Here is a 27,094-nt window from a genome sequence, read left to right on the forward strand (position 1 = left end):
GCATGGATACATATCCTCCCCAAATTGTGTATTAATAGTTTGGTTGTTCATTGAAGACTACCAAGCACCTGGCTTTTGTTTCTATTGCTCCACACAGAGAGGAAGTCATATTACAGTATTTATCTTCCTAAATCCCCAAGGTCTAAAACCTCTACAAGTCTTTTCTTTGCTTATGGATGAAATACAGTAAACAATTAAAAAGTTAGGCAAAGAGTTTTCAAATAACATTGTATCCAAGTTCCTTTGTTCAAATATATTGGTGAGTAGATGGTGAAAACCTCTGCTTGATCTGTCAGTTGTAATTACTTAATATTTTTAAAAACAGTGTCCCTGTGTGATGATACCCTGATCACACAGACCATCAGTGCAAACTAAAATTCAAGTATTTATAAGCTGGCACTGTAATTACCTGTAACACTTTGCACACATTCCAAAGTACACCTTTAAGCTTGGTTTTCCTGAACAAATATTCACATCAGGGACAGCTGAAGTTTTGACCACAAGCTGATCACAGCATGTTTGCAAATCTTACCTGAGTATGAGACACCTCCTCCCCCTCTCCACTCAGGGGCAAAGGGAGAAGGAAAAGGCATTTGTGGATCTCAGCAGAATCAAGCAGCAGTTTAAAACCTACCTGAACTCCAGCCATCTCAATGGGCATTGTTTTCAGCACTCTCATACCTGTATTTCATGTATTTACACATCCAATCCGCATTATATTTACACTATGGTAAATTAAACCAGTCACATTTTGGTGAGGGAAAATGAATCAGAACTTAGAGATGAGGTAAATCCATAATATCAAGTATTTAGAAACATCTTACTTTTTATTAAGTTACTGAAAGAATTTAACTACATATCATATTGCCAGTATGTTTGTGGAAGTTGTTAGATATTGAAGCTGATTCTACACTTGCTGACATATTATCCAAGTAATTTAATGAATAAATATTGCAGAATGCAATATCTGAGACTGTCAAGAAATTTCATTTAACCGGCAGCTCACCACTAAGGAAAAACCCCACAGTATTCCTTATGGTTTTTCTTCAAGAATATATACATTGAACCAGCTCTGGATCATCCTTCAGTATGATTTTGCAATAAATAAATGTTTATGTTAACAGAGCATACTCTATAAGGTCATCAATTGTCTATTTATCTGAAGGGCCCACATTATGCAGGAAGGCTCTTCAGCATTCCTGTGATTCAGATTTCACTGCAGACATTATTCACTCTACATTTAAGTCTTTTATCTGCATGCCAAGTGTTAAATTATATTGGGTTACTGTCTGTATCATTCTATTTTTACTGCAGCCCTTCACAGATTAAGATTCCAATCCTTTGAATTTAGTAGGATTTTGACAGCAATTCAAGCACTGTAAGTCTTAGCTCTGTCCACCTAATTGTGACACAGGAATTTCTAAGCTCTCCAAGTGCCTAGAGAAGCTGTGTTTACCTGCTGTGTGCATCCTGTCCCCAGATCCTTGGCAGCCATCCTCATCATCACAGTCTCCACTTGACTCCATCTCCTCGCTCCTTCCAGCCCCACTGCCAGCATCCCGGGGTCCCCATCTCTCCAGCTTCAGCTTGGCCTTCTCAGCATCCAGCTGAAATGGAAGAAGTGACAAACAACCATGGTCAGAGCATTCACACAGTTCTACCCCTGGCACCCATCTGGTTTATACAGCAACAAACACTTTCTCATGCACTTTCCAGAGCAGCTCCTCAAGCTGGAGGCTGTTTCTGGCAATGGCATTCAAATATTCCGGAATAACAGAGTATGCAACCAAATGTTCTGCACTGTAGATGACCAGGGGCACTTATCAACCTTTTAATTGAAAACATCACATCTACCAGTACCACCACAGGGAGTGCTGCTCCTACAGCTGGGGAGTCTTTGCTTCTTTTCTGCCAGGGTCAGGATTAAATGCATGAGATGGTATTTCTTGTTGGGACTCAGATGTTTATTAGTGCTTATCTATGGTACAGTCTCACAAACCCTGAGTTCTACAGCACCTCACTGTAATAAACTAAAATGGAGTCCTATCTCTCTCTCTGTACAAGGCCTTTTAAGGATAAACTGTCTAATTAAGAAATGACACCTAAATTATTTTTACTTTTAACCCAATAACCAACCACCTTTGCCCACAATGGGGACTTTTTATCCAATTACACAAAACCACCCAAACCCATGGAGAAGATGAAGAAGAAGGAGCAGCCTCTGCCCTAAACCCTCCATCTTGCTTTAAATATATAACTATATTCTAAACCCTTAAACTCTAATTATTAATTAATTATTAATTATGATTTGCAGAGACAAATTAAAAAATTATTACACATTTCCATTCAAACTCCACAGCCACCTCAAGTTCTGTCATTCAATTGTGGAAGCCTTCTCCATGGCCTCAGGTCAAATGCAGTGTTCTCCTGGGGGTCAGTGCCTGGCAGCACAGAAAGCCCAAAATTCTCAGTAACCAGGGTTCCAACACACAGCTTTTCCTTTGCCAAGCACAGTTTGGGGAACATTTGTTAACGATGGTACAATCTGCCAGCTGTCCAAGTATTTGTTTTGAGGGATTTACAGTTGAAGACCATGACAAACTTCACAGCTGAGGTAATTTGCTACTTTTCATGATGGGCTTGGTCACTTGGAAACCTTGCCCCTGGATATGATTTTTAAGATGACTGTTCCAACTGCAAGTTGTTCATTAGAATATTTCCAGGACTGAGCACAGAATAAGAAAACCTTTTCTAAAATAAATTTAAATCTATCACACCAGGTCATGCTTGCTCTAACAACATATTTACCTCCCAACACTCAGCTTTTTGATGTTTAGATAACTCTTTCTCCTGCTGTCACCATGAACAGCTGCCTACTAGTAGCACTGTGGAAATAAATGATTTTTCAGCTCTCTGGTAGTTCCAAAAGATGAAAAATCCCATTTCCTTGGGAGTGAATCTAAACCCAGCCTGTGCATATCACACCAAGAGCAGCACTACCTGGGGGAAAGAAAAAAACCCAAACCCAAATGGCTTAGACTAATAAACTGTGTTATAAGGCAAATATTCGTCAAGCAAGAATGGTCCAGGAGAAGCCTGAACCTTTCCCCCACACCTGAGGAGCACTGACCAGATGGAAAAACTGCTCTCAAAGCCTCTGCAGGGCTGCCAGACTGGATCTATCCAATACCCTTCAGCACAAGAATCTTCCTCCCAAAGTACTCCAGATCCATTTCAGGCTTTGTGATCTGCTTCATCCCAGAGGACTGATTATTCTTGGTACTGAGCAAAATGTACTTTGAAATGATTCAAACTCTACAAAGGAGCAGTTCTGGGAGCTGGGGGTGAACTGGAGCACAGGGCTAATACAACTGCATTAACTGGGCTGAAAGGATGGTGATGGATGCAGCAGTTTCTCTGCAGTGGGAAGTTTTGTGTCACAGTCTCCTTCTTCAGGTGCTGGAGCTGCCATCCTCCACTCTGGGGCTGACCAACGCTTGGAGCAGAGATCTGGTTCTGTGGAACAACAGATGCCAACTTCTACAAGGCAGAAGTCAGGAAATTCTGCACCCTCTCCCTGCAGAGCTCAGTTTGCCCCTTCTGAAGACACAAATAACTACACAGGGCAGTGGGAAGATCAGCAAGTGGGAGGATAGGGTATGGACTCAAGTGGGGAAGCACGTTGAGCACTCTCTAATTGTTACTGCATGTCTGCTTTTTATAAACAAGTTGCTTAATGTTGAGCCTTGGTATTCACAACCATGAAGACCCATGTCACAGCAATACAAAACAACATTTTTGTTAAACAATTGGAAAATTTTGCCTATGAGGGAGAAAGATAACTCAGTTCTTTCACAAATTTATTGTGTCCTGGTCATATTAGAAAAGCCTCATCCATTCTTAGTTATAATTCTTCAGAATGAAAAGAAATGGCTAAGTGGCAAACAGAAGAGACACAGAATTTAATAAAGGCTTTTAATGACTGTTTGCAAGTCAGAGCAGAAATGTTTACTGCCTGGTAAGGCACTCCTCCTTTGCAAAGATCTGATTTCCTTCATTGCCCATGGCTCCAATCCTGACCTCTGCTCAAAACAAGCAAGACTTGAACCAAATGGGCCCCAGCTCCAAGGAGGAAGCTGAGCTTTCCAGCATGGTGCACTGCAGCATTTCTGGGTTCTGGTGCCGTCACTGCAGCAAGAGAGGAGCTGGAGCCAGGATCTGCATCTCCTGTGTACCTCTGAAGGTGCATCCAGCCCTTCCTTGGCTTGCCAGCAGAGAGGGGCCACCAAATGACCCCGAGCCCTGATATCCAGGTTCACCATGACCATCTCAGCTCAGGGGCAACCTACCAACCCCTTTCACCTTAGATACCCTTTCCCAGCCTCTTCACAACAGGGCTTTTATGTCCTGTGGCTACCACTTAGCTAGAATGATGGACCAGAGCCTGATTCTGAGCATCAGAAAAGCTTTATCTATAAAGAAACTCATTCCAGGAGATGGGACAGTGTAGTCCCTTCAGTGAGGAGCTCCAGACACACCAAGCATCCCTGTTGAGAAGGCAATATCACCATTTTCCAGTGACTTGTGACCCAGCATCCTTCTCTTTTCCACATTCTGAAGGGACAGCTGTCCTTTGGCTACTGCCACAGGAATCCAGTGAGATCAGTGTTTCAGGGCAATAGCAAAGCTTATGGCAGCATGTCCCAGTCTCTTTTTTTTCACAGAATAACAGAAACCTGTCTCAAAGGCCTGAGACTGCACCCTGGAGGTGTTTAAAAAAGCCTGGACAAGGCACTCAGTGCCATGGTGAAGTTGGTGAGGTGTTAGGGCATAGGTTGGACTAGATGACCTTAAAGGTCTTTTCCAACCCAGAAAATAGCACCAACTGCATCAGGATGGACTGGGATGGTGGAGCTGTAGAAGACCAGAATGGAAGACATTAATAATAATTTTTGGTTCTCTGGTCCCAGGGGCTGGCTGTGGGCAGGGAATACCTGCTGTGTTTGGTGTGTGGGACTGCAAGGTCCCCACAGAGGAGCTGGAGGTCCCCTGAAGGTTCAGGTCATCTTCAGAGACAGCCTGGCAGACACAGCTCTGTTAGAAACCTTGAACAATTCTCCAGGCTGCTGCCACCAAGCACAAATCCTCCTGCTTCCCCAGATGCCTGTGGGGAGAAGCAGAGTGCCTTGTCCCTATTTAACACTGGGGAGCAGAGATGGGAGTCAGATATGGCATTTCTAGCACTGCTTAAGAGGCACTCTTAAAAAACACCTTATTTTGGTGGCTCTTTCCCTGCCAGCTGACAAATGATGCCATCCAGCCACTCTGGCAACTCTGCACAACAGCTCCTGCCTGGTGCTCAGAATTGATGCCTTGGTTAAATAACTGCAAGGAATTTCAGGCTGGGCCCTGCAGCTTGTGCCTTTACCTTCACAAAGCAGAAGATTCCAGGGAATACTGCAATTTAACAGCTTAAAAATTAAGTCTTCAAGTTTTTGTGAAAGATTTTTTTTTCCCCTTTTGAAAAGGTTATATAAGTAGATCAATAAGATTTGTACAGTCCAACTGGAAACTGACTCAAATCAGGAGTTTTCCCAATATTATTCCCTGCAATAAGCTTTGGATCAGGTTCATAAACCTCTGAAGGGTTTCTGAGAAGCTATATACTGCTTCTGTGGGGAAGTTTTAGTGTGTGTATCTGACTCAGCTGAAAGTAAAAATCACATATTACTATTCAGCTCTGAGTCAGACACAGATGACTCTGCTGCATGGATTTTATTTATTCCAGCAAAGGTCCCAACCTTAAGTGACATTAAAAAAAACCCCCAAGCTCTGCTGACATAAGGTTTTCTGGAGAAGAAAGAAATCATATGAGAGTGGCTCCTGTCTTTCTCCCCTGTTAATACTTCATGATGTAGCACACACACTCCCAGTCACATAAAAGAGTCCTTCAGACTTCAGAGGCTTCAAAGAGCCCCTGACACAGAACCCCTGAGCTCTCCACAACCAGTGTAACCCTAATTCTCCCTCTGAACACAGGTGTGGCAGAATACAAATTCATTATTGTGGTTTTTCATGAAGCCATGTTCCACCTGAATACTTCCACACTTTAATGAAATAATAACTGCTTCCCTCATGGAAACCATTGTAGAAAAAGGTGCCAATTTCTATCTGTTCCATTGATCAGTCTATTTGCATCATATATGCATGTGTATGATTTCAAGCTGTAGGATGATAACCCCATTTTATCAGAAAATAGGTTTTAAAAATTATATTTTACACCACAGTTTCAGACTTCTCAAGTCAATGAACACAACAATGAAAAGATACTCTTTGAATAAAGCCACTTAAAAGTTGTGTGCTTGGAATATTCAGAGAGAAATTCCATAGAATAATTGTTCCAGAGGGATTTGGTAATGAGTTTTCTACATGACAGATTGCACTGTGAATGCTTTTTCCTTCTGAAAATGTGAAATGTGCCTTGTGTCCACTCACCATGTGAGCACACCTATCACTCTCTGGTGTTTCCAGTGGGAGGAAAAACCAGCTGATTGTACACTGCCTTTAGGAACTCCAAGCTAAACATGATTTTTTCTCAAGGTACCCACAAGCAGCTGCCTTTTTCAAAGTGCTCTAGTGACATAATAGTGACATAAATATGATTTGCAGAGACAAAGGTTTTGTCAGCTTATGCACAAATAATGCACAAAGCCTCATCTTGAAAAGAGTCATAAATGACTCAATCCTCCCATTCATTTCTTTAAAAATAAAAATAAAAAATCCTTTCTAAACCATTATTAGGTCAGAAATGACTACAACTGGAAAAGACAATGTGCCTTTGTTTCTGGCCTGTTATATACATTTTTTCTTAGGAACTGACATACTGCTTTAGGCATAAAGCTGCATTTTACTGGTGCCTTGTGACTGAGCAGATGTTCTGTCATTTCACAAAACAATAGCAACATAACAAATTTTAGACATAACTGCCATGTATACTCTTATTCCAAGTGGGACCTCTCTGAGATAACATTTATGGCTCATTTTCCTCCATATATGCTCTTATCTCCTTTATAAAAGCATTTGGCAGTTGCTTTTTTTTTTTCTTCTTTTCATATTATCTAGCACTCATCTATTACAATGTAAGTAAGGAAAATAAACTTATTTAGCTTCAATATTGTCAGACAGTTTCTTTGGTTCGTTCTTCCTTTGTCTCCATTTCACAGAAACCCCAAAAGGCCTGATGAATTATCCCCTCCTAGTTTCTTCAGGAAGTGCTACAGCTCAAGGAGGTTTCTCCTGCTGTCACCATGAACAGCTGCCTACCAGCAGCACTGTGGAAATAAAGGATTTTTCAGCTCATTGGTAGCTCCAAAAGAGCTCCAAAATCCCCTTTTTAGCAGAAGTGAACAGACATTCAACCCTCTGCAGCAACCAACACCCCCAGCCCTCCTTCTGCTGTTTATTCAGATCCTTCCAATAACCTTTCATGACACATCCTGCTTCACAAGTCACCTGGACACATTACAATCATTTAAATGAACAGCTATACATAATTTATGGGGCACACTTATGGGCTGACAATGGCTTTGGAATTTCATCCACATCCCTCCAGAGCAGACCTTTTCAGCTCAGGAACTGGACCAACACTGGTAAATTCCTTTGTTCTGTGGTTTTCTCTCCAGCCTAAGCACCTCACATTTACATACATTGATATTTGTATTTATTGTCTGTGCCCATGCTCAGACAATATATAAATATATATAAATATATCTATTTATATATTTATAAATATATATATTTATAAATATATATAATATATATAAATATAATATATATATTTATATATTAAATATATTATATATAAAAATATATCTATTTATAGATATATTTATATATAAATATATATAATATATAAAATATATTTATATATATAATATATATAGAATATATATAGAAAATATAGAAAAATATAGATAAATATATATTTAGATATAAATATAATATATTTATATAAATATATCTATTTTATATGCAAAATAAATACATATATTTATTTTATATATTTATAGATAAATATATATTTTATTTGCATATTTTATATTATATGCAATATGTATATTTTATATGCAATATAGATTTATTTTATATGAAGAGAAAGCTCTCTTGAGGCACATGGAAACATGCTAAGTGCAAGACTCAGAAAGGGGGACCCAATACCTTCTTTTGCCCTCTGCCTTAGTGTATCTCCACTCAAGGAATATCAAAGTTCTTTTTCTATTTTTGGCAATTTTTTCCTCAGGTTTTTCTGATTTGTTCTCCCACCAAGTTTCTCAGAATAACCCTGCCCTCTCTGTATTGGTTTGGGACACTGCAGCTCCCCACAGAGCCACCTTTGGATAAACTGCACCAATTTCTGGTGGAGCAGGACAGGCTTCCAGATCCAGCAGCAGGAGGGACACAGTGACAGAAAGCTTCCTTGGGATCACTGCGTGTGGCAGGGGAAATGACACAGCTGCTTCTACTGTGTTTTCCATGTTGTTTTTCATCTTCTGCTTCATTCTAGGATTATTTTGTTCCAAGCACATTGATTATTTGATCAACCCTCCCATTATTTCTGAGCATCTCCAGTAGGAGCTGTACATCTTCTGGGAAGGTCAGGATTTGTTTTCTGATTTTATCCATCTTTTTCTAAGCTAAAAAGCTGTTGGAATTGGTATTTTGATTTGTTTTGACTTGCTTTTATCCACATCAAATCACTAAATTACTGCTTTCAGAAACAGCATCTGTATTCCTACAATGGCTTTAGATTCTTATGGTTTCAATGGAAGTTTCTTGCAAACATTCCTTTATTTTCTCTATATTCCCCTCCTAATTTTAAAGCCTTAGCTTCTCCACACACACTTTCCATCCTCTTTCATTGAGGCTTTGTATTTGCCCACATCTGTCTCTACCTGTGATTCCTTTTTGCTCCTCTGGTTTATGCAGATTGACTTGTTACCCTCTTCCAGATATTTTCACTGCCAGGTGACACACTGGATACCTACAAATCCACACTTTCACTTATCTTTGACTACTTTTCATTTCTCCTCTGAGTCCTTCCTCCAGCCTGGCTGTGTCTCTCTGATTTCCTGGCCATTCCACTGTAGATCCATACCCAAGAGCAGAGGAGCTAAAAGCATTTATTTCTTCCTGGTTGGGTTACAAATGTTTCAGCAGGAATCTAAAGATGCTTTTTAGAGATTCACTTTGTTACACTGCACAATTAATGCTTCTATTTTTGCAGTTTATGGTTTCTGTTTTCCAACTGCTTATCCAAGGAGAGCTAGGAGACTGCTAGCACCAGGAGCAGCTCAATATTCACTGAATTAAGTTACACAAGCTACAAATGTTCTCCTATTTACTGATTTCACTGTGAAGGAGCAACAAGAATGTGCACTCACAGAACCTTACACTATTAGCAAGAGCTTCATAGTAACAGTTTGGGTAAAATGTCACCCAAAAAGCACAAATTGTGACTGATTGTAAAGTGAGCACAAGTTAAAAAAATACTTGTTCCAGTTAAAAATGCGCTTAAACAGATGTTTACAGAGAAGAAAGAAAATCTGATTTAAATTCAGCAAGTCAATTGGGGCAAGGGAGCAGCAGAACCTCTCATGATGTCTGGTCTTGGTGTTGGGCTGTAACATTTTGGTATTTTGTGATGCACTAAAGAAGATCCTTCTGCTCTAGTATCTAACATGCCTAACTCAGACATAGATATTGGGTTAGTCCCTGCCACAGCTGTGAATTCCACCTTTAGACAGAAAATGTAGCCCAGTGTTGCCCACAAACATAGCTGGCTTTTTAAGCTGCAGTACGTGTCGTTTGAAAATAGAGCATATGGCAAAAAAATCTGTCGTGTTACACTGAAGACTCTCTGCATCTTGTTAAGGTAAAAAAGAGGTAAACAATTGCAATAAAATTGTAATATTTTGTAATAAAAATGTAACATAAACATAATTATTGGTGAGGAATAGGCAGTAGTTGCTTACAAAAGACCTTAGACTCTTCAAAGTAGTTCACTTTGGAAAGGAGAAAAACCCCTTTAGACAGCATAGTGTACTTTCTTCCAAAAAAAAAAACCTGCTTACAAAAGACCTTTTACCCTTCAAAATAGTTCATTATTTGGGAGGGGGTCTGTTTGATACAGCAGCTTCAGAGGCAGAGGGTTGCTGGGAGTGCCCATAAGGTAGTGAGAATGATATAAAAACCACAGAAGTTTGGTTTAAAGATTAAGAATGTAAATGACCAGAAATTGTAGGTATGTCTGTCTCTTTTCGGTGGGCTCTTGCTTACCCCTCAGCTCTTTGTGCATGATATTCACTACAGCATGGCTCAAATATCAAGTTTTGTATAGATAAAATATACTAAGACATACTACTTATATAAAATATACTGTATTTTATATAGATAAAATGTTTTTATATATAAAATAGTATATATGTAAATATACTAAGTAAATATATACTATTTTAAATAGATGAAATATTTTATATATATAAAATACTACTATTTTACTATTTTACTTAGTAAATACTACTATTTTACTTAGTAAAATATACTAAGAGCCTGGGAAGACCATGGACAAAGATGACTGGAAGAATCTGGTTCTTACTGGTAAAAGGTATTTTGCCTTTCCCTTAAATGCAGACATCTCTGAGAATAAAAGAAGCATAGAAAAAAACAGGTGGAAATAAGCATTTTCACTATCAGAGTGATGAGTTTTGGGAGCAGTCTCCCACGAGGAAGGTGGGGACAAAAATTCTCAAGCATTTGCAAGCCCTGGCTGAATAAATGGGCGAGGGGAGTTGCCTGTGATGTCAGTGAGATACATGAGGTATTTCAGGAAGTCTCTTCCACATTTCTATCCTGTAGCTCTACACTCCACTGGTTTCTAATATTAGAAAATTGATTTGTAAAATCCCAAACCAGAACTACCCACCATTAGCAATTAGGAGTGGGTTTTTTTTTCCTTGCTTCTCTGATTTCTATGTGGGAAAATTGTGTCTACCTAGCAAATTATGTCCATTCTTTCTTCTAGGCTAAGAATGAAGCCTCTTAATTGTGCCTGAAGTCAAAATGTGGTTCAAAAAATGTATTAATTATTACTGGGGCTTAACATGGTTTACAAATGAGCTCCGACTCATCAGGGTGTAGATGTCTAATAACAGCCAAGGACCTTGTGTCTGCTCAGCCTTGGGAAGTGTGAAATGAGAAGTGCCCGCAATCAGCAGGCTGGTCACACTCCATCAGCCCAGGAATGGCACCCTTCTGCTAAGCTGCATGTTTTTATGGGCTAAGTGAGTAAACAGTGGCCAATCTCAATTGTCTAAGGAACAGAGCCAACCTTTCTCCTTGCTTTGTACTCTGACAGCAATTACCTTTGTTATTTGCTGAGGGAAATGTTCATGACATGCTCCAGTGCATGTTAATTCTGTTTCATGTTCTTGGATAATTATCTGTTTTCAAGCTCTATGTTGGGGAACATCATTTTCATACTATGAAAAGTTTGACATTTCATTGGAAAGACTTGTGAACAATCAAAGTCTCTCATTTCTTGGAAGTGCTCAACAGACCCAGGCTTCAAATTTGACATTTCGTGTTAAAACATGACAGAAGCAGGGATCTGCTTAGGCTCCTCCACACTAAATCGCAGCAATAAAGCACTAAAATACAACACGGAATGAAGTATGGAAAATATGGAAAGAAGATGGGTAATGATGTTTGTCATCCATTTAGCATGTATCAATGCTGGGAGCTAAATCACCAATTATTCACTACACAAGCTAACCAGCTTTAATGACACTGCAACCCAAAGCCACATATAAAAATAATCTCACTGTCTCAGTACCACCACGCTTCTCTGAAACCATGAATATCATAACTATGTTGTATTATTTAGAAAGTGCCACATGTAGGAAAAGAAAGAGAAAATAAAGGATTGGAGCCTGTGCTGCTATGAATCAGCAAACTGAATTCTGTGGAGCTGCTCCAGTTTCTTCCACATGAAGGGCCAGCCCAGATTTTTTCTGTTTGGGAAAGCATGGTGTTGTAACAGGACAGACAAATGCATTTCATGTTGCATAAGCCTGACAGAAGAAAAGAGTCTCTTTCCAGATGTTGTACTCCCATGGTTTCATGGTAACATCTGAGGACATGATTGAATGCTTTTGCTAAATCATTTTTATTTAAAAAGGGAAGAAAATAAACTTCTGCAAGCAGCAGCTGTCCTTGGAGCTTTTTTCTTATGGTTTTTCCTATGGCTTTTCATTGATGGCTTCCATGGAGGTTCTGTGCCCCCACAAAGACTGAGTTCACAATACTGTGTTTTTACCAGCAAGTCTCTCTCCTTACAGAACTCAGGATCTGTTACATTTGATTAAAATTGCCTAAAGATTAGATCCAGCAGGAATGGCAGAGCTGAGAGGCAGGGACACAGCAGAGCACATTACATAAGCCGTGTTTGTTTATGAAATCAGGTTAAAACACAACGAGAGGGCAAACAACCAAGTGCCCTTGGCAGCCCAGCAGTGAAATTTCTGGAGAGCAGGAAGAGCTCTTTGTCTGATGCAGCTTTGCTTTTCCCCTCCCAGGTTTAAATTCTGTTCAGGCTCAGAACAGGCACAGTAAGTGGAAAAAGGTCAGTGCATCGGTCTTCATGGAATATCATCTGCTCCTGCTGCCTTTTGAGAGCCACTAACAAGATAATGTGATCACAAAGATCAAAAGCTCTCTCGTGGTGCACTGGGGAAACTGATAACTGCATCCTCCTATGCTGGATATCCTATGATTCAGAGCTGGGAACTGGCCCACATTTACCAGAGATGTAAAGTGGCTTTGAAAGTCTGTCTTTATCTCTCATTCACACTATAGAAAGGAACTGATATTTCCTGGGAGAGAACAGGAATGTTCAGAACAGGGCTGCAGACTTGTGCTACAGCACTTTACTGCAGGACTCATTTAAGCCATTTCAGCACATCCAAGCCACCATCCCTTGCCCTGATGTTTTACACTTCTATTTTATACTTATTAATTCAGAATGTTTTCTTGACAAGTGACTAAGCTCCCACTTAATCAAACAGAATAATTTTACTGATGTATCTTCTGAAATTTCTGAGTTTCTTCATTCCATTTTTTATTTCACCAAAAATTTAATTCTTTATTTAATTAAAACAATCATCCTATTTTCTCCATTGATGGGTCTAAATTAGATTCTGCTCTTGTACAGCTCTGTAGATCTTACCTAATTTCCAGCAGTGTTCAAAAGGAGCAAAGAAAAGATGTCAGCTCTGCTAAAGACCAGAGAGAATTCTGGACTGGAGCTAGCTCCTACTATTGTTAACACCTCGTTTGGAATAGGTGGAAACCCAGGAAAATGACCTCAGAAGTACCAGTGTAAAGACAGTCAGTGGAAAACAAAGCATTCTACTGATCTTGTTTTCCCCCTTCTCAGCAAGATGCCTTCCATTTCATTTATATTTCATCTTTCTTGCCAGTCCCTCTTCACTGCTTACTCGTGACCCACCCCTCTTCTTTTTGCTTTCTCATGGAACATCATCCTCTTTCCTGCCTAAATGCAGTCATCATTCAGCTGAGCACGAGGGCTCTTGGTCCCTTCTGTCTGAATGCATCACCAGTTTTTACATGTGGAAGCTCTGCTTCTCCTGGAGAGCATCCCTGGTGGGCTGCAGCAGCTCTGCCCAGCACACACTGAAGGCTGTGAGGAACCTTCAATCCTCCCACCTGTGTCTCTCCCTGCCTCAGACTCTGCAGAACAAGGCTGCCCTGCCTTTTCATTTTGCTCTCTCACAGCTTCTGTACTATTGGAACCCTGGTTGCTGAGAATTTTAGACTTTCTGTGCTGACAGGTACTGACCCCCAGGAAAACACTGCATTTGACCTGAGGCTGTGGAGAAAACTTCCAAAATTGAATGAAAGAACTGGAATTATGCATGTGTATTTTGAATAGAAGTGTGTAATATCACATGGTGGAAAACTTAGAGTTTAAGGTTTTAGAATATAGTAATATATATAAAGCAAAATAGAAGCTTTAGGGCGAAGGCTAGACCTTCTTCTTTACCTTCTTCTTCACCTTCTTCCTTCTAGGTTTAGGTAGTATTGCATAATTAGGTAAAAAAATCCATGTTGTGAGGCATGAGTAGTTAGTTATTGAGTTAAAAGCAAAAATAATTTAGGTGTCATTTCTTAATTAGACATCCTTAAAACATGTAGAGAAAGAGATACAACTCCATTTTTTAGTTTGCTAGTAAAGTGCTACAAAACTCACAGCTTGTAAGACTATAATATAAATAAGAACTATTAAACATCTGAGTCCAAACAAGAAATACCGTCTCACGATTTAACCCCAACCTTAGCAGAAAAAAGAAACAAAAAAAATCCACACTGTACCACTCAGAATCTTCCTTTCTGCAGGGATTCTCAGTGGAAACAAGGAGGAATCAACCCCAGGGATCTCACCACTGATCACCAGCAGGTTTCCCCACAGTCTGGCAGCTCCCAGATGAGCTTGTCAGCAATGCAGTGAGTAGGGGAGAAGTGTGGGCTGGGGAAGCTCCCCCATTTCCATGGACATGATCCCAAGAAAGGCCAGATTCACGCTGAATTTGGATCAGATGAACAAACACACAGCGGGCTTCTTGCTAGACTTCATGTTACGTTTCAGCAGGCATGAAATGACCAGACCCATGGTCTGGGTCTTTGAAGTACTTCTGAGGTAATACAGCTACATTTAGCTTCTAAAATGTAACATGAAGTGTTATAGATGGATAATGAGATGATTGGCTCTCACAATTAAAAGATAACTATTGTGTGAATATTAAGAAAAGCTTTAGTGATGTACAGTTATGTTATTGCAGTTTACATGTCCTCTGTTCTCCCCACAGTTCCCTTTCCCCCTGTATTGTTGCCATCAGACAGCCTGGGCTGTCTAGGACAGGTACAAAGAAGCTGCACAGGTGTCCCTGGCATGGGGCAGGTGGGAATGGAAAAGCTTGGGGGTGCTCAGGGGGTGGGCATGGCAACACCTGAGCTCCAATGCAGTTACAAGAAAGCAGTTTGCACTGATAAATGGCACAGAAGAGCTGAGTGACAGCCTTTGGGAGGGGCCAGGGCTGGCTGATGCAACCCCAGGGGTATAAAACACTGAGCATCCATGTTGAACATGAACTGGCCATGTGGTGTGCATGAGGGGCAGTTCCCAGCACTGCAGCTTTTTCCTTATGTAGTCCTTTGTTGTATTTTTGTTAAGGTTTAATAAACCTCTTTAAATTTTCACAAGTGAGCAGTTGTCTCTCACATGAAGTATAGCAAGAAGCCCCCTGTGTATTTGGTAACATAACATTTTCATGTTCTTCAAGGTAAGATGGCTCTAGGACAGCTTACTTACATTGTGTTTATTGAACACCCTATGTGGGGTACCTGTCCTGCTGTCCTGCTGTCCTGTCCTTGTACCCCATGTGGGGTACCTGTCCTGCTGTCCTGTCCTTGTATCCGGTGTGGGGTACCCGTCCTGCTGTCCTGCTGTCCTGTCCTTGTACCCCATGTGGGGTACCTGTCCTGCTGTCCTGTCCTGCTGTCCTGTCCTTGTACCCCATGTGGGGTACCTGTCCTGCTGTCCTGCTGCCCTGTCCTGCTGTCCTGTCCTTGTACCCCGTGTGGGGTACCTGTCCTGCTGTCCTGCTGTCCTGTCCTGCTGTCCTGTCCTTGTACCCCGTGTGGGGTACCTGTCCTGCTGCCTCAGGCCTGCTCTGAGGGGGAGCTGAGCTGTGACTGCACCCAGGGCTGGTTCTGCCCCAAATCCTGCTCTGCTCCCCCTGAGCTGTACCTGAGAGGCTGCAATAGAAAACAAACACAGCCTGGGATAAGCTGTGCCTTCCAAACAAAAAGCTCAGGGTGAGAGGCCCCGGATTTCAGGCCTGACAGCAAACATGTCAGTTTTCCTTCCTGGCAAGGCCCTGGCAGTGCAGTGAAGAACGAGCTGTGTCATTGTCACCTCACAGCTCCCGAGCTGTGGCACTGTCACCCCACAGCCCATGAGCTGTGGCATTGTCACCTCACAGCTCAGAGTTGTGGCACTGTCACCTCACAGCCCATGAGCTGTGGCATTGTCACCTCACAGCTCAGAGCTGTGGCACTGTCACCTCACAGCCCATGAGCTGTGGCACTGTCACCTCACAGCTCAGAGTTGTGGCACTGTCACCTCACAGCCCATGAGCTGTGGCACTGTCACCTCAGAGCCCATGAGCTGTGGCATTGTCACCTCACAGCCCACGGCAGCCTGGCTCGCTGCCCCACACTCCCACAGGGTGGGTGTGTGCACATCAGCTCTGGGAGGAACCATTGCTTGTGATGGCAAAAAGGATGATCTGAGCAAACAAAGGCCCATTCCCTGCCTTTGTCTTCTCACCTGATGCCTGAGCTATCACATTACCGAGCCCTGATTCTGCCCTAGGCGTGAATCACAAAAGGCAGAGTTGGCGTGAAGAGACCATGAAGAATTCGCCCTTCTGGCACTGCGGCTTCCTCTCCTCCCTGGAGCTGAGACATGGCTGTGCTGAGCCCTGCCTGCTCTGGCAGCAGCCACACGAACCAGTGCTGGCTCTAACCCAGCTGGGAAGGAGCAGCATCCCCAAAGAACCCCGGCACCACTGCTGTATCTGGGGGAGTTGTTTGGTCTGGGTCTTTGAAGCATTTCTGAGGTAATACAGCTATATTTAGCTGCTGAAACGTAACATGAAGTCTAGCAAGAAGCCCGCTGTGTATTTGGTCATCTGATCCAAATTAGGCATGAAAAAGAAGGGATCTATCTTTAGTTTAAGTTCAAAGCCGCGGCCGGGGTTCCGGCTGTCAGGCAGGTAGGGCTGGCAGCAATAGCTGTGATTACAGCCGCGGGGGCAGCTGGAAAGGCTCAGCAGCACTAATGCTCCCTCTGTCTCTTTTCCTGGCTGCTGTGTAAGTTATGGGGCAGGCCAGGCTATTCATTCCCATTACCCTGATGTCCTCAATGACTGACTACCAAATCAAAGCCTGCTCACTGATTTCACTCAAGGTGATCCCTCAAAAAATTTCCCCTCCCCAGTGCTGTCCCCAGCCCTCCCCGCGCTGTCACAGGGCTCAACACAGAGACAGCCACCAGCACTCACAGGGACACAAAGAGAATGGTGCTACAAGCCTTTTAAGAGAACAAAGTGGGCAAAAAGCCACTGTGGGAATTGTGTTAAGATCCACCTCCACCATAAAGCTCTCTGTTGTGCTCTCTGTCACCCTCCCCAGAGCTTTACCTGGCCTCCTGTATTTGCAAGCTCTGCAGGGACTGCCTACTCCTTTGGATTTATTACCAGCTTAGAGGGCTGTTCTTAGCTGGTCCCTTATTCCATCTGTAATAAACATGATTAATCATAATAATTAAAAGGATATCCCCCCTGCTTTTTGTTCTTTTATTGCTATACAGATGGTAGGTGGTTTTTTCCTGTTTTCATTTCTATGCTGGGTTTTTCCTTTCAAATCTGAACTCACCACCTCTCCACTGCAATGTATGTATACATCAGACAAGTAAGTGCAATTTTAGTAAGGTGCTTAATTGTGCCCTTTTTTATAAATCATGTTTCCTCTACCCCCCTTCATCTGACACATTACACTCCAGGTAATGTGGACTTACACCAGCCATGCCATGACAACACACATTGCAAGCTTTGTTGTGATTATTTAAATACATGGTGTCCTGATTCTTATTCATTTCAGCTGGTTTTTGTTAAAAGAGATGGCAACATGGAACCATAATGAAGGACCTTCTTGTCAAATTTAATCTTCAAGGAGGTTGGATTAATGTGAAGCACACAGCTGAGGTATCTGTGTTTTGAAGGGCCTGAGAGACTGTTTAATTGCTGCAATCTGTTGTGCCTCTCAGATCTATTTGTGAGGTGTTCAGCATGGTGTGTGCTTTGCTGATCAGCTCTTCTTTGTCTCGTAATGAAGAAATGTTTTGTCTTCTGTCAGATATTAGCGCCACTGATATTTAAATGTTTAAGAATGAGAAATGAAATAATGAATATTAACAAAAGAATGAAAACATGTTATGATGACGGTTGATACAACATTGTAAGATTGTGTTTTACTATTTTATTATGTTTTGTTTATCTCTCTTCTGTTCATTAGCCAGAAGCTCAGGAGTTTTCTTTCAACACATCCTCTAATGCTTTCTAGAAAAAGGCAGTTTATAACCTTCAAATAAACTGTTACTATGGGCTACATACATGTGTTTTCTATATCCTTTCTTTGGGTCTACAGTGGATGTTTTACATTAGTGGTCTCTCTCAGAAGTTCCCATTTTTAAGATGTGTCTAAATTGTCTTGATACAGGGAAATATGCAGCAATAGTTGATTATACCCCCTAATTCTTCTTAGTATCCTATCAAAAATGGGAATTTATGTCACAACATGGGTGGGACTATCATTGGACCAGAAAACTTTCAAAAATGTTGATTTAATAATAATAATAAACCAAAACTAATAATAAACCATGCCTATATTATCTTCATAGTAATCTAATGCTTAAAATAAATATCCAGCGTACAGCAGACCAAGTCACTGCTCACTTGTAAGGAAGGGAAAACTGACTGAAGCAACCACATTTTGCTATAATTTTCATGAAGTCTCCCTTCTCCCTGTTGTATTTCTCCCACACCCTTCTGATGAGTAATACACATCCCAGATAAACACCCTGAGGCTTCTCCTCATCCATCCCATCCCTGCTGTGCTCTCACAAGCAAATGTCTCCATCCCCCTCTCCCACCATTCTGGTGTTATGTCTTCCCCCTTTACCTGATCTCACACACTTTATTCTGCCTCCTCTCACTGCCTGCAAAGCCTCCATCACTGCAGTTTGCTTCTCACATCTACTCCCAGTCCATTTATTTAGCTATGAAAGAGTGGAAGTGCTCAGGGTGCTGATCTGGAGTTGCTGCCTTTGTTAACTTTTTTTTGTACTACAACTCCCTTTGTACAGTGTCTTCTAAATTGTGGTGTACCTGACACTGGGAGCATGATTTAATCTTGTTTAACTCTCTGGAAGTTAGTGCAGCCTGCAAGATCAGAACTAACCACTCTCAGGCTACTCATTTTCACAGACCATATTAGTCAAGAGTTTTTTCATTTCCCGTCCAAGTGCCAGAACTGCCAATGGAAGGTGAGGACTAATGATCTACCTCCAGAACAGACCTTAATATTTAATGGTCCATGATCACTATTTAATTTGGACCAATCCCATACTGTATGCCATAGAGGTCTCTCTCTACTGTTCCACATCTGTTAAATATTTTAGATATTTTAGCTTTATATTTATGTAGTTGAGGTGCAGTATAATAAAGCCTGTTAAAAGCAAGAGTGTATGAGGTTCTATTGGGTATTCTGAGAAAGACAGATTTAGCAAGCTTAATGGAAACCATTCACTCCTCTGTGGAGACGTCACATTTGTTTCTCACAGTTTAACACACTATGTTTAACTCAGTTTTTTCCATCAAAGGCAACTGATGTCTTCTAGCAACACATTCAGACATGGTTTCCTTGTTAGCTCCAGCTTCTCCAGAATAAATTAATTCGACAGACAGTGGCATGCATGTGAAGATCATTCTGTATGCAAAATGACGTCTCCATAAAAACATAAAGGAGCACAACTTACTGTCTACATCTACTGGAATCCTTCCTCCTAAGTTTCTACTGGGCTTCTTGTTAACATTTAGGCAGCACATTCCCATTATGGCTACAAACTCTTGCTCTGATTTTCCTAAGCTTTAATCAGCCAGGAATGTCAGGCTAACACCGCAGCAATTCCACCTCATTTTCAGCAAACCATTCCACAAAGCTTGAGTGTCATTAGGTGGACGGAGCATTGCAGATGTGTCTCTGCCATCAGGCTTCTGTCCACAGCCCTCTGCTGTCAGTGCTTTTGCTAAAATTGAAGCTTTTATCCTCAGGAAAGACTCCTACCCTGAAGCAAGACATCTGTCTTTACCAAAGGCCAAATTTCCTATTGATATTAGGGCAGGTTTAGATGAGTGAAGACAGAAGTATCCTCAGATCATGTCCTCACTGTTAGAACTGTGGACACCACAGTCTTGGAAGCAACTGAGAAATGCAGATCTGACCAAAAAAATGTGGGAACGGCTCCCAGTCTCACTCCTCACTAAAGTGCTTTAAAGTGATCTCACTGGGCAGGGGTACTGGGCAGGGCCTAATGATTAAAATGGATGACATAAAACTTGGAATTTGAGCTGTACTAGAGCAAACATCATGATCCTCACAGACAGCTGAGGGGGAAGCAAGAACCCACTAAAAGGAAAGAGACTGGCAGACGTATCTACTATTTCCTATCATTTACATCCTTAATCTTTAAACCAAACTTCTGCTTTATTCATTTGTGCAATTAAGCAGATTATTTCATCACTGGTTGTGCACAGAGCTTGGAGGATTTAGTTAAGCTCTTAAGCAATTCTGAAACGTACTGCAAATACTTGTCCAAAAACGTGCCCATACCATATAGCATGGACAGGTAAGAGAGTTAATCAGAGAAGAAAAAAGCTGATGTTAAGGAGGAAATGCTCTCAGGGGACACTAACACAAAGCAAAAGACACATTATGGCTTGTGTGAATTACTTACAGAAGCATTTGCTCTCTTATTGCAGCATTAATCTTTGCAGTGCTGGGGTTTATCCTCGCCCCTGCGTGCAGCAGGCAGGGAGCTGCAGGTCACCACTGCCTCCTGCCCTCCTTCAGCCACTGACAGCACTGACCTCCTGCAATTTGTGTAGGTAACAGTGCCTCTGGCAGAGAGAGGAGGATTTTTTCCATCTCTCTTACAAGTACCATTCAGACAATGCAGAGAGTCTCCCCCGTGTCCCAAAGTTTCCTTTCCTCTCCCCTTCCACAAGCACAGGAACACACAAGCTAAGCTTGGCCATGTCCATCCTGAGTCCCACAGTCCACACCCTTCTACTCATTCACATCAAGGGTCACAAGGACCTCCCTGCCCCCTGTGCTCCTGCAGAAGGAAGGGCTGGATCAAGAAAATGCGCCACTACACAGGCACAACTGCAAAATCCCCCCTTACAAGTCCCCACATCACTGTCTGGAAGTGCAAGGCCACATTTGCAGGGTTAGGTTTTTGTCCCAAGTAGAAAATTAAAAAAACCCTTCTGAATCTTGGAGGTGTCAAGCACAAAAAGGAGATAAACAACATCTGCTCTTCATAAAATAATAAACACACCAAACTTTTCAAGCTAGAGGCTTCCTGAACGCAAAGCACAGCCCCATGTAACGTGACCTTCCAAAAGAGAATTATCACCTCCTGATTTATACTTGCAATATCACATCTTTTCTGCATGAATTTCAAAGTGTATGATAATGTACTACAAGTCCTCAGAGCCAGAGTGAATTGCTGAATAGCTGGCTCGGGATCAAAATGATCAGTATGCCATAGAAACGGCCCTACAGGTTGAGAGAGGAGTTCATCCAGCCCAGTATTCTGCTCCTGATGGTGGCACAAATGTGATACTGCTCCGTGCCCCTCCAGGCAAAGTGTGTTCATCATCCTGGTGTCAACAGGCAAAGGAATTTGCTGACTCCCTCCTTGAGGAGATGAACTGCAGCTGGTGGTGAGCACTGTGGGACATGGGCCAGAGCAGGAGGTGTGACAGCCTCAGGGGCTCTCGGGGACAGGTGACAGCAAGGCTCCAGGAGCCTGAGCCAGACTGCCTCCTCCTCCTCCTCAGGAGCCTGCTGCTCTCCCAGCACTGAGGGCTGCCTGAGGGATTCCTCCCCACTCCGGGACCCTGAAGACCAGGATGGGCTGGACATGCTGGGAAGAGCTGAGAGCCCTGAGGAACTGCAGGTTGGAGCCCAACACCTCCAGTGACGTTTTTCTCAATGCAGCTCTTGGAAACCCCCAGGTGAGCATGTGCCTGTCACATTGCTGCATTCCTGAGTCCTCCCATGGCCACAGCTCCCAGTGGGCACGTTTAGCACGGCACGGCACTGATGCCTTGGGATTTTAGCTTGTATATTTTTCATGTATCTGTAGTCCTGCAATTCTTTAGTATTTAACTCTAAACTCCATATACAGTGTGAGCTGCTGCTTGCCCATTTTGGGCAGACACAACAATTCCTCTCCAGGCCTGACAATCAAGGACACCTCACTGCCTCAGGCCCTGAGAGATGGAAGCAAAAGTGAGTTGGGAGCAGCAAACTTGGGGTACATGGCTTCATTACCTGGAGCTGGAATTGAAGATGAACCCCCAATATGCAAATGGGCCAAAGTTATGAAAGTGTGAAAACCTGTGAGCCATGGTCCATTTTTGAGTGTAGCCCCTGGGGGGCTTTGTCTGCCCGAAATGTACCTGAAGGCCCTTCAATAAATAGAACTGCTTTTTATTGCCTTAATTCTGTCTGGCCTCTGGTTTTAGGCAGCCCAAAAAGGCATCAGCAGAGCTCCATGAGGGCTGTGCTGCAGGCCCAGCTGGCTCTGCAGCACCTGCTGCCAGCAGCTCGTGTCTCCCCATGTCCCAAATACACCAGGGTGCCTCCTGCAGAGCTCCTGAGAGCCTTTAAACAGCCCAGCTGCAGATCTGCTCCTGCTGACCCTGCAAAGAACCCATCAAAGGGCACACACAGAGACAGGAGAGAGCCCTGCATGTGCCTGAGTCCTGCTCCAGCACACGCCTGGGAGCTGGGAGGAAATGCAAGCTAAAGTGTCCATTTGTAATCCCTGCTAGCTGCCATGAAATAAAACCAGGGGCGTAGAGGAAATGCCTGACTGATAGTGTAAGCACTCATGTAAATGTGTGCAGGCTGGCAGGCTGATTTTCATCACTCAGGCTGCTCTATTCTTTGAAGATATGTCACTTGCCTGGATCATGCAGCTGTGTGTTTGAAGCTCACACTAGTTGGACAACATGATTTGTTCATGATCTTAATGTTTAGCCCTTTCACGGAAAAAAATTCCAGCACTTCAAGCTTTTGTGAGTCTGAAAGGCTCATTCAGTTTTTACTGATCTGCCTTAGCTTTTCCATTTCAATTATTTATTTGAAGCCTGAGCAGGCAGTTTGATGAATGAAAAAGAGAGAGAGGGTGGACAAGAAAGCACACAAATATCATACTGTATATAATTTTGCCAATTATCACGCAACCAGTTGAGAAGATTTAGTATTTGCTACTACATGGGGTTTCTTTCATTTTCTTGTTGCTTTCCTCTTTCCTTATTATTAATTAATCTACTCAATCAAGCGAGAATCTAATTTTAGAAACTGATCCTGATGGTTTTGCCTACACAGAGCAGTAGTTATGCTATGTTATCTTCAGGAAACCAATGTCCTGATCCAAGAAAATCAAAGCACTGGATTCCAGAGCTGGAGGGATATTCACTTCATTCAAGGCTCTTATGCAAAGATGTTGAATTTCTCACCCATTCTTCTTCTGTGCACATTTTTACAATTTTAACCCTCTGCATACACGGGTGGCTGATTTCCTCCCTTGCATCTCAACCAACACACAGAAATTTTAATAGTAAGATGCTGTCATTTCAGGAGTGTCACCAGCGCCAGCCCCATCCTGGGAAAGGTGGTTGTGGTGTCTCTCAGTGAGCAGGTAAAGCACAACACATCCCATCAGTGCAGTTGATTCTTCATTTGACTCACTATGGGGCTTCATTCTTTCTGAAGTGACAGATTAATCTGGAAGTGAGACCCAGTGCAGCTCCCCCTTTCTTGATGTGAGTTTTGCTATATTGCTTCCCTGGGAGGATCTGCCCCTACACATCTACAAACCTGCTGGCTTCCTCATATGATAAAAAGGTATTTTTAGAGCACTCCTTGCACCAAAAAAAACAAACCTGAGGGAATAATTTAAATAAAGAATGGTCATTTTTGCAGAGCTCTTAATGCCAGCCCATTTCCCAGCAAAGATTTTGCTGAATTTCCTGTTTTGTTCATCAGGACAATCTCTACACACAGTGCCATGTTATTTCTTTTCCTTCTATATTTTCCAGAGGACTGCTCTACTGGGGAGTGTGAAATTTAGGCCTGAAAGCATTGACTATTTTTTGAAGCTAACCCTAAGCCTCTGAGCTACTAAATTATTTCTTAAGCAGAACCAGCACACTCTTCATTTAAGACCATTCAGCATCCTCTTGATTACAGTTTGTCATTATTTAAACTGCTGGAAAACTTTAGCTAGTCAGTAAGTTTTACACTGATCGTATTTTGCCAGTAAAATTTTAACTATGACATAGTTAAAGAGACATCTTTCATAGCTGCTGACTGAATATTAATCTGATTTTTTATTTCCACCAGACTCCATTAGAATGTAACTAAACATTAAAAATGAGCCCTGGATTCAGTGATGCTTATTCCCCCATTGCCCATCATTATGTGACTCCTGAGTCCTGTTTCTCTTCATCCCATTTGAGGTCCCATCCATCTGATTTATGGAGCAGGCTGTGGCAGGAAGTGGAAAGGAACTCTAAATCAGCACTCACTCGTCAGACTTCAATACTAAGTGCAAAATATGGTATTAAAGCAAGACTGAAAGCTTTCTGAGGAGAAAATACCTCCTTGCTCAGGGCTGCAAGGAACAGCAGAGGTAATGGGATAAGTGGTCAGGAATTTTCCAGTACTCAGCTGCTCTGCACCTGTGTGCCACCAGCCAGGGGAGAGCTGGAGGCAGGCTCGAACATGCAGAGTACATTCCAGTTTATGACTTAATTGTGCTGAGAACCAGCACTGTTAGGCTGGATCAATGGTGCTGAGAGGAGCATTTCTACCTCTGGGAGCTTCCCACAGTGATCTGCAATTACCTGCAAACTGTCCACTTACTGCACTGTCCTGCAGGATGATGCCTTCTCCAAGAGACATTAAGGGGTTTCATTTCTGCTGCTCAGCTTTCTTTTCCATCTTCAACTTCCAAAGGATTCATGCTATCTGACATATGGTGCTTATACTATCTGCACTGCTGAATTACTGCTTCAAAAATGATACAAGCCTTACTTTAATTAGATTTATGGGAAATCTTCCTAAGGCAAATTCTTCCCAGTTGCAATTACAGAGCACACCTGAGATAAAGGGATGGCAGTGGAAGGAATTATATTTCTTTCAACATGAAATATAGTTTATTTGGCTATTTTCATTATCAAAAGAGGTAATAATATTTTCAAAAGAAGTGAAGTGCCTCATCTTTATGAATCATTAACTGTCTATCTATAAATATGCACAAAGCTGCAAGAAATAAAGGAAATGAGGTTTCCTGCCCTAGAGAGTGTACAAAATGATGCTATAGACAAACTTGCTGTGGCATCAGAGCACTGGGGAACAACTATCACTTGAACTGTGTGTGCAGAATGAGCAAAGACTCAAAATTACTACAGTAAAATTTCCCTAAAATCTTTCAAGACAAGTGGATGCCTCTGGAATTTGGGTGCTGAGCCCTGGGAGTGCAGAACTGCCTCTCTTTGGGATGAATCCAATGTGATGCCTCAGGGTTTAGCTTTTCTATTTTTCAGGTTCTGTGCTGCTTTAGTGTGTGGGTCTGGGTTCACATCAGGGCATGGTGAGCTCTGTGCACAGAGCAGGGAGACAAAACAATTCCTGCTCCAGCTGGGGACCAAGGACAAATGATCCAAATCTCAGCCCCAGAGCACAAACCCTGTGGGCTGGAGAGAGAAAAACAAGCAGGGTGGGACTGCAGGGGCTAAAGCTGGAATGGGACAATGAACTGCAAGATGCAAATGGAGCAGAACTGATCCCAGGGACAGACCCCGTGCCCAGTCGTGCATTTTGTGCCCATTTTGGTTCATCTTGGGTGCAGCCCTGGCTGGGCTCTGGTGCTGCCCAAGGTGCATCCATTGAGGCCTCCTAATAAATCCCTGCTTTATTCTTTAGCTCCATCCCGCCTCTGTTCTAGGTCAGCCTTCACAAGGCATCCAATGCACCTTCCCAAGTCCTGAGCAGGGCCAGGAGCAGCAATCCTCTGTGAACCTGCCTCTCCCCATGCTGCTGGCAGCCCTTTGCCCTCTTCTGCCCAGCACAGCATTTTGGGAGGCACAGCTCCCCCCCAGCTATGCAGAAGGCAGCTCACACACAGGAGAGCAGGGAAGTACAAGAGGGAGAAGATGGGGTCAGGAAATAGGAGAAAACACGGAACCATTGCCTTTTGCTCTCTTCATTACTCAGAACTGAGCAGCCTTTCATCAGCATAAAAAGTTTGCCCAAAACAAGGCAGACATTGAAAGGAAACCCCCCCAATGGTGACTTCAGGACAGCCCTGCACTGACTTTGCAAGGCTTACAAGAAGCAGTGCTTGTTTTTATCACTATATGCAGAAATGAAAATTGTATTTCATGCAAAAAGCTGCTCTGCTTAAATAGAACAGCTGATGAGAAGTAACCCCCTCGAATTGTGTTAACACCTGGTCCTTTTAGCTTCTGCTTTGAATGAGATTTTCCAGTTGAATTCTGAGTTGCTCAGGGTGGGAGGCTGGGAGGGAAGTGCTGACATCCCCTTCCCACGGCTGTGCTGGGGAAGGTACAGCAGTGCCACGTTTGGGGTGTGAGCTAAATGGGAAGTCAGATGTTGTCACCAATATAAACCACAATTTTCAGCACAAAAGTTATCTTACATTTTTGGAAATGCAGTAACAGTAATGTTAAATTTAACAAAATGCTGGCATGTGACCCTCATGCAGACTAAGCACAGCTAGGACTATATATGCAGATCCATGGCCTCAATTGCATTTTGTTAGGTAAAATCCCATGGTATCTACATTATTACACCATAAAAGTAGCTTTTTTCTAAATATAATGCATGTTAATTGTGGCAGATTTGATGTCACCAGGACAATGACCTGAACAGAACACTGCAACAAACTGCAGAACAACAAAATCTACAGCAAACAAAAACCCCAAATCAAGAATGAGATGATCTTTAAGGTCCCTTTCAACCCAAACCACTTTGTGATAATACCTATATTATACATCACCAGGGTATTAAACAT

At 42.3% G+C, this 27,094-nt stretch overlaps 1 protein-coding gene across 2 annotated transcripts in view; it reads right to left on the reverse strand.

Annotated features, from left to right (window-relative positions):
* LOC136560524 (glypican-5-like) overlaps positions 1–27,094 on the reverse strand; it is a 378,454-nt gene that overhangs the window by 98,311 nt on the left and 253,049 nt on the right. For both annotated transcript variants that reach the window (XM_066556402.1, XM_066556401.1), the window contains one exon: positions 1,457–1,607. In XM_066556402.1, coding sequence (XP_066412499.1) covers positions 1,457–1,607 — 151 coding nt within the window. The remainder of the gene's footprint in view (positions 1–1,456; positions 1,608–27,094) is intronic.

The sequence above is a fragment of the Molothrus aeneus genome, chromosome 10 (assembly GCF_037042795.1).
Source record: "Molothrus aeneus isolate 106 chromosome 10, BPBGC_Maene_1.0, whole genome shotgun sequence".
Lineage (NCBI taxonomy): Eukaryota > Metazoa > Chordata > Aves > Passeriformes > Icteridae > Molothrus > Molothrus aeneus.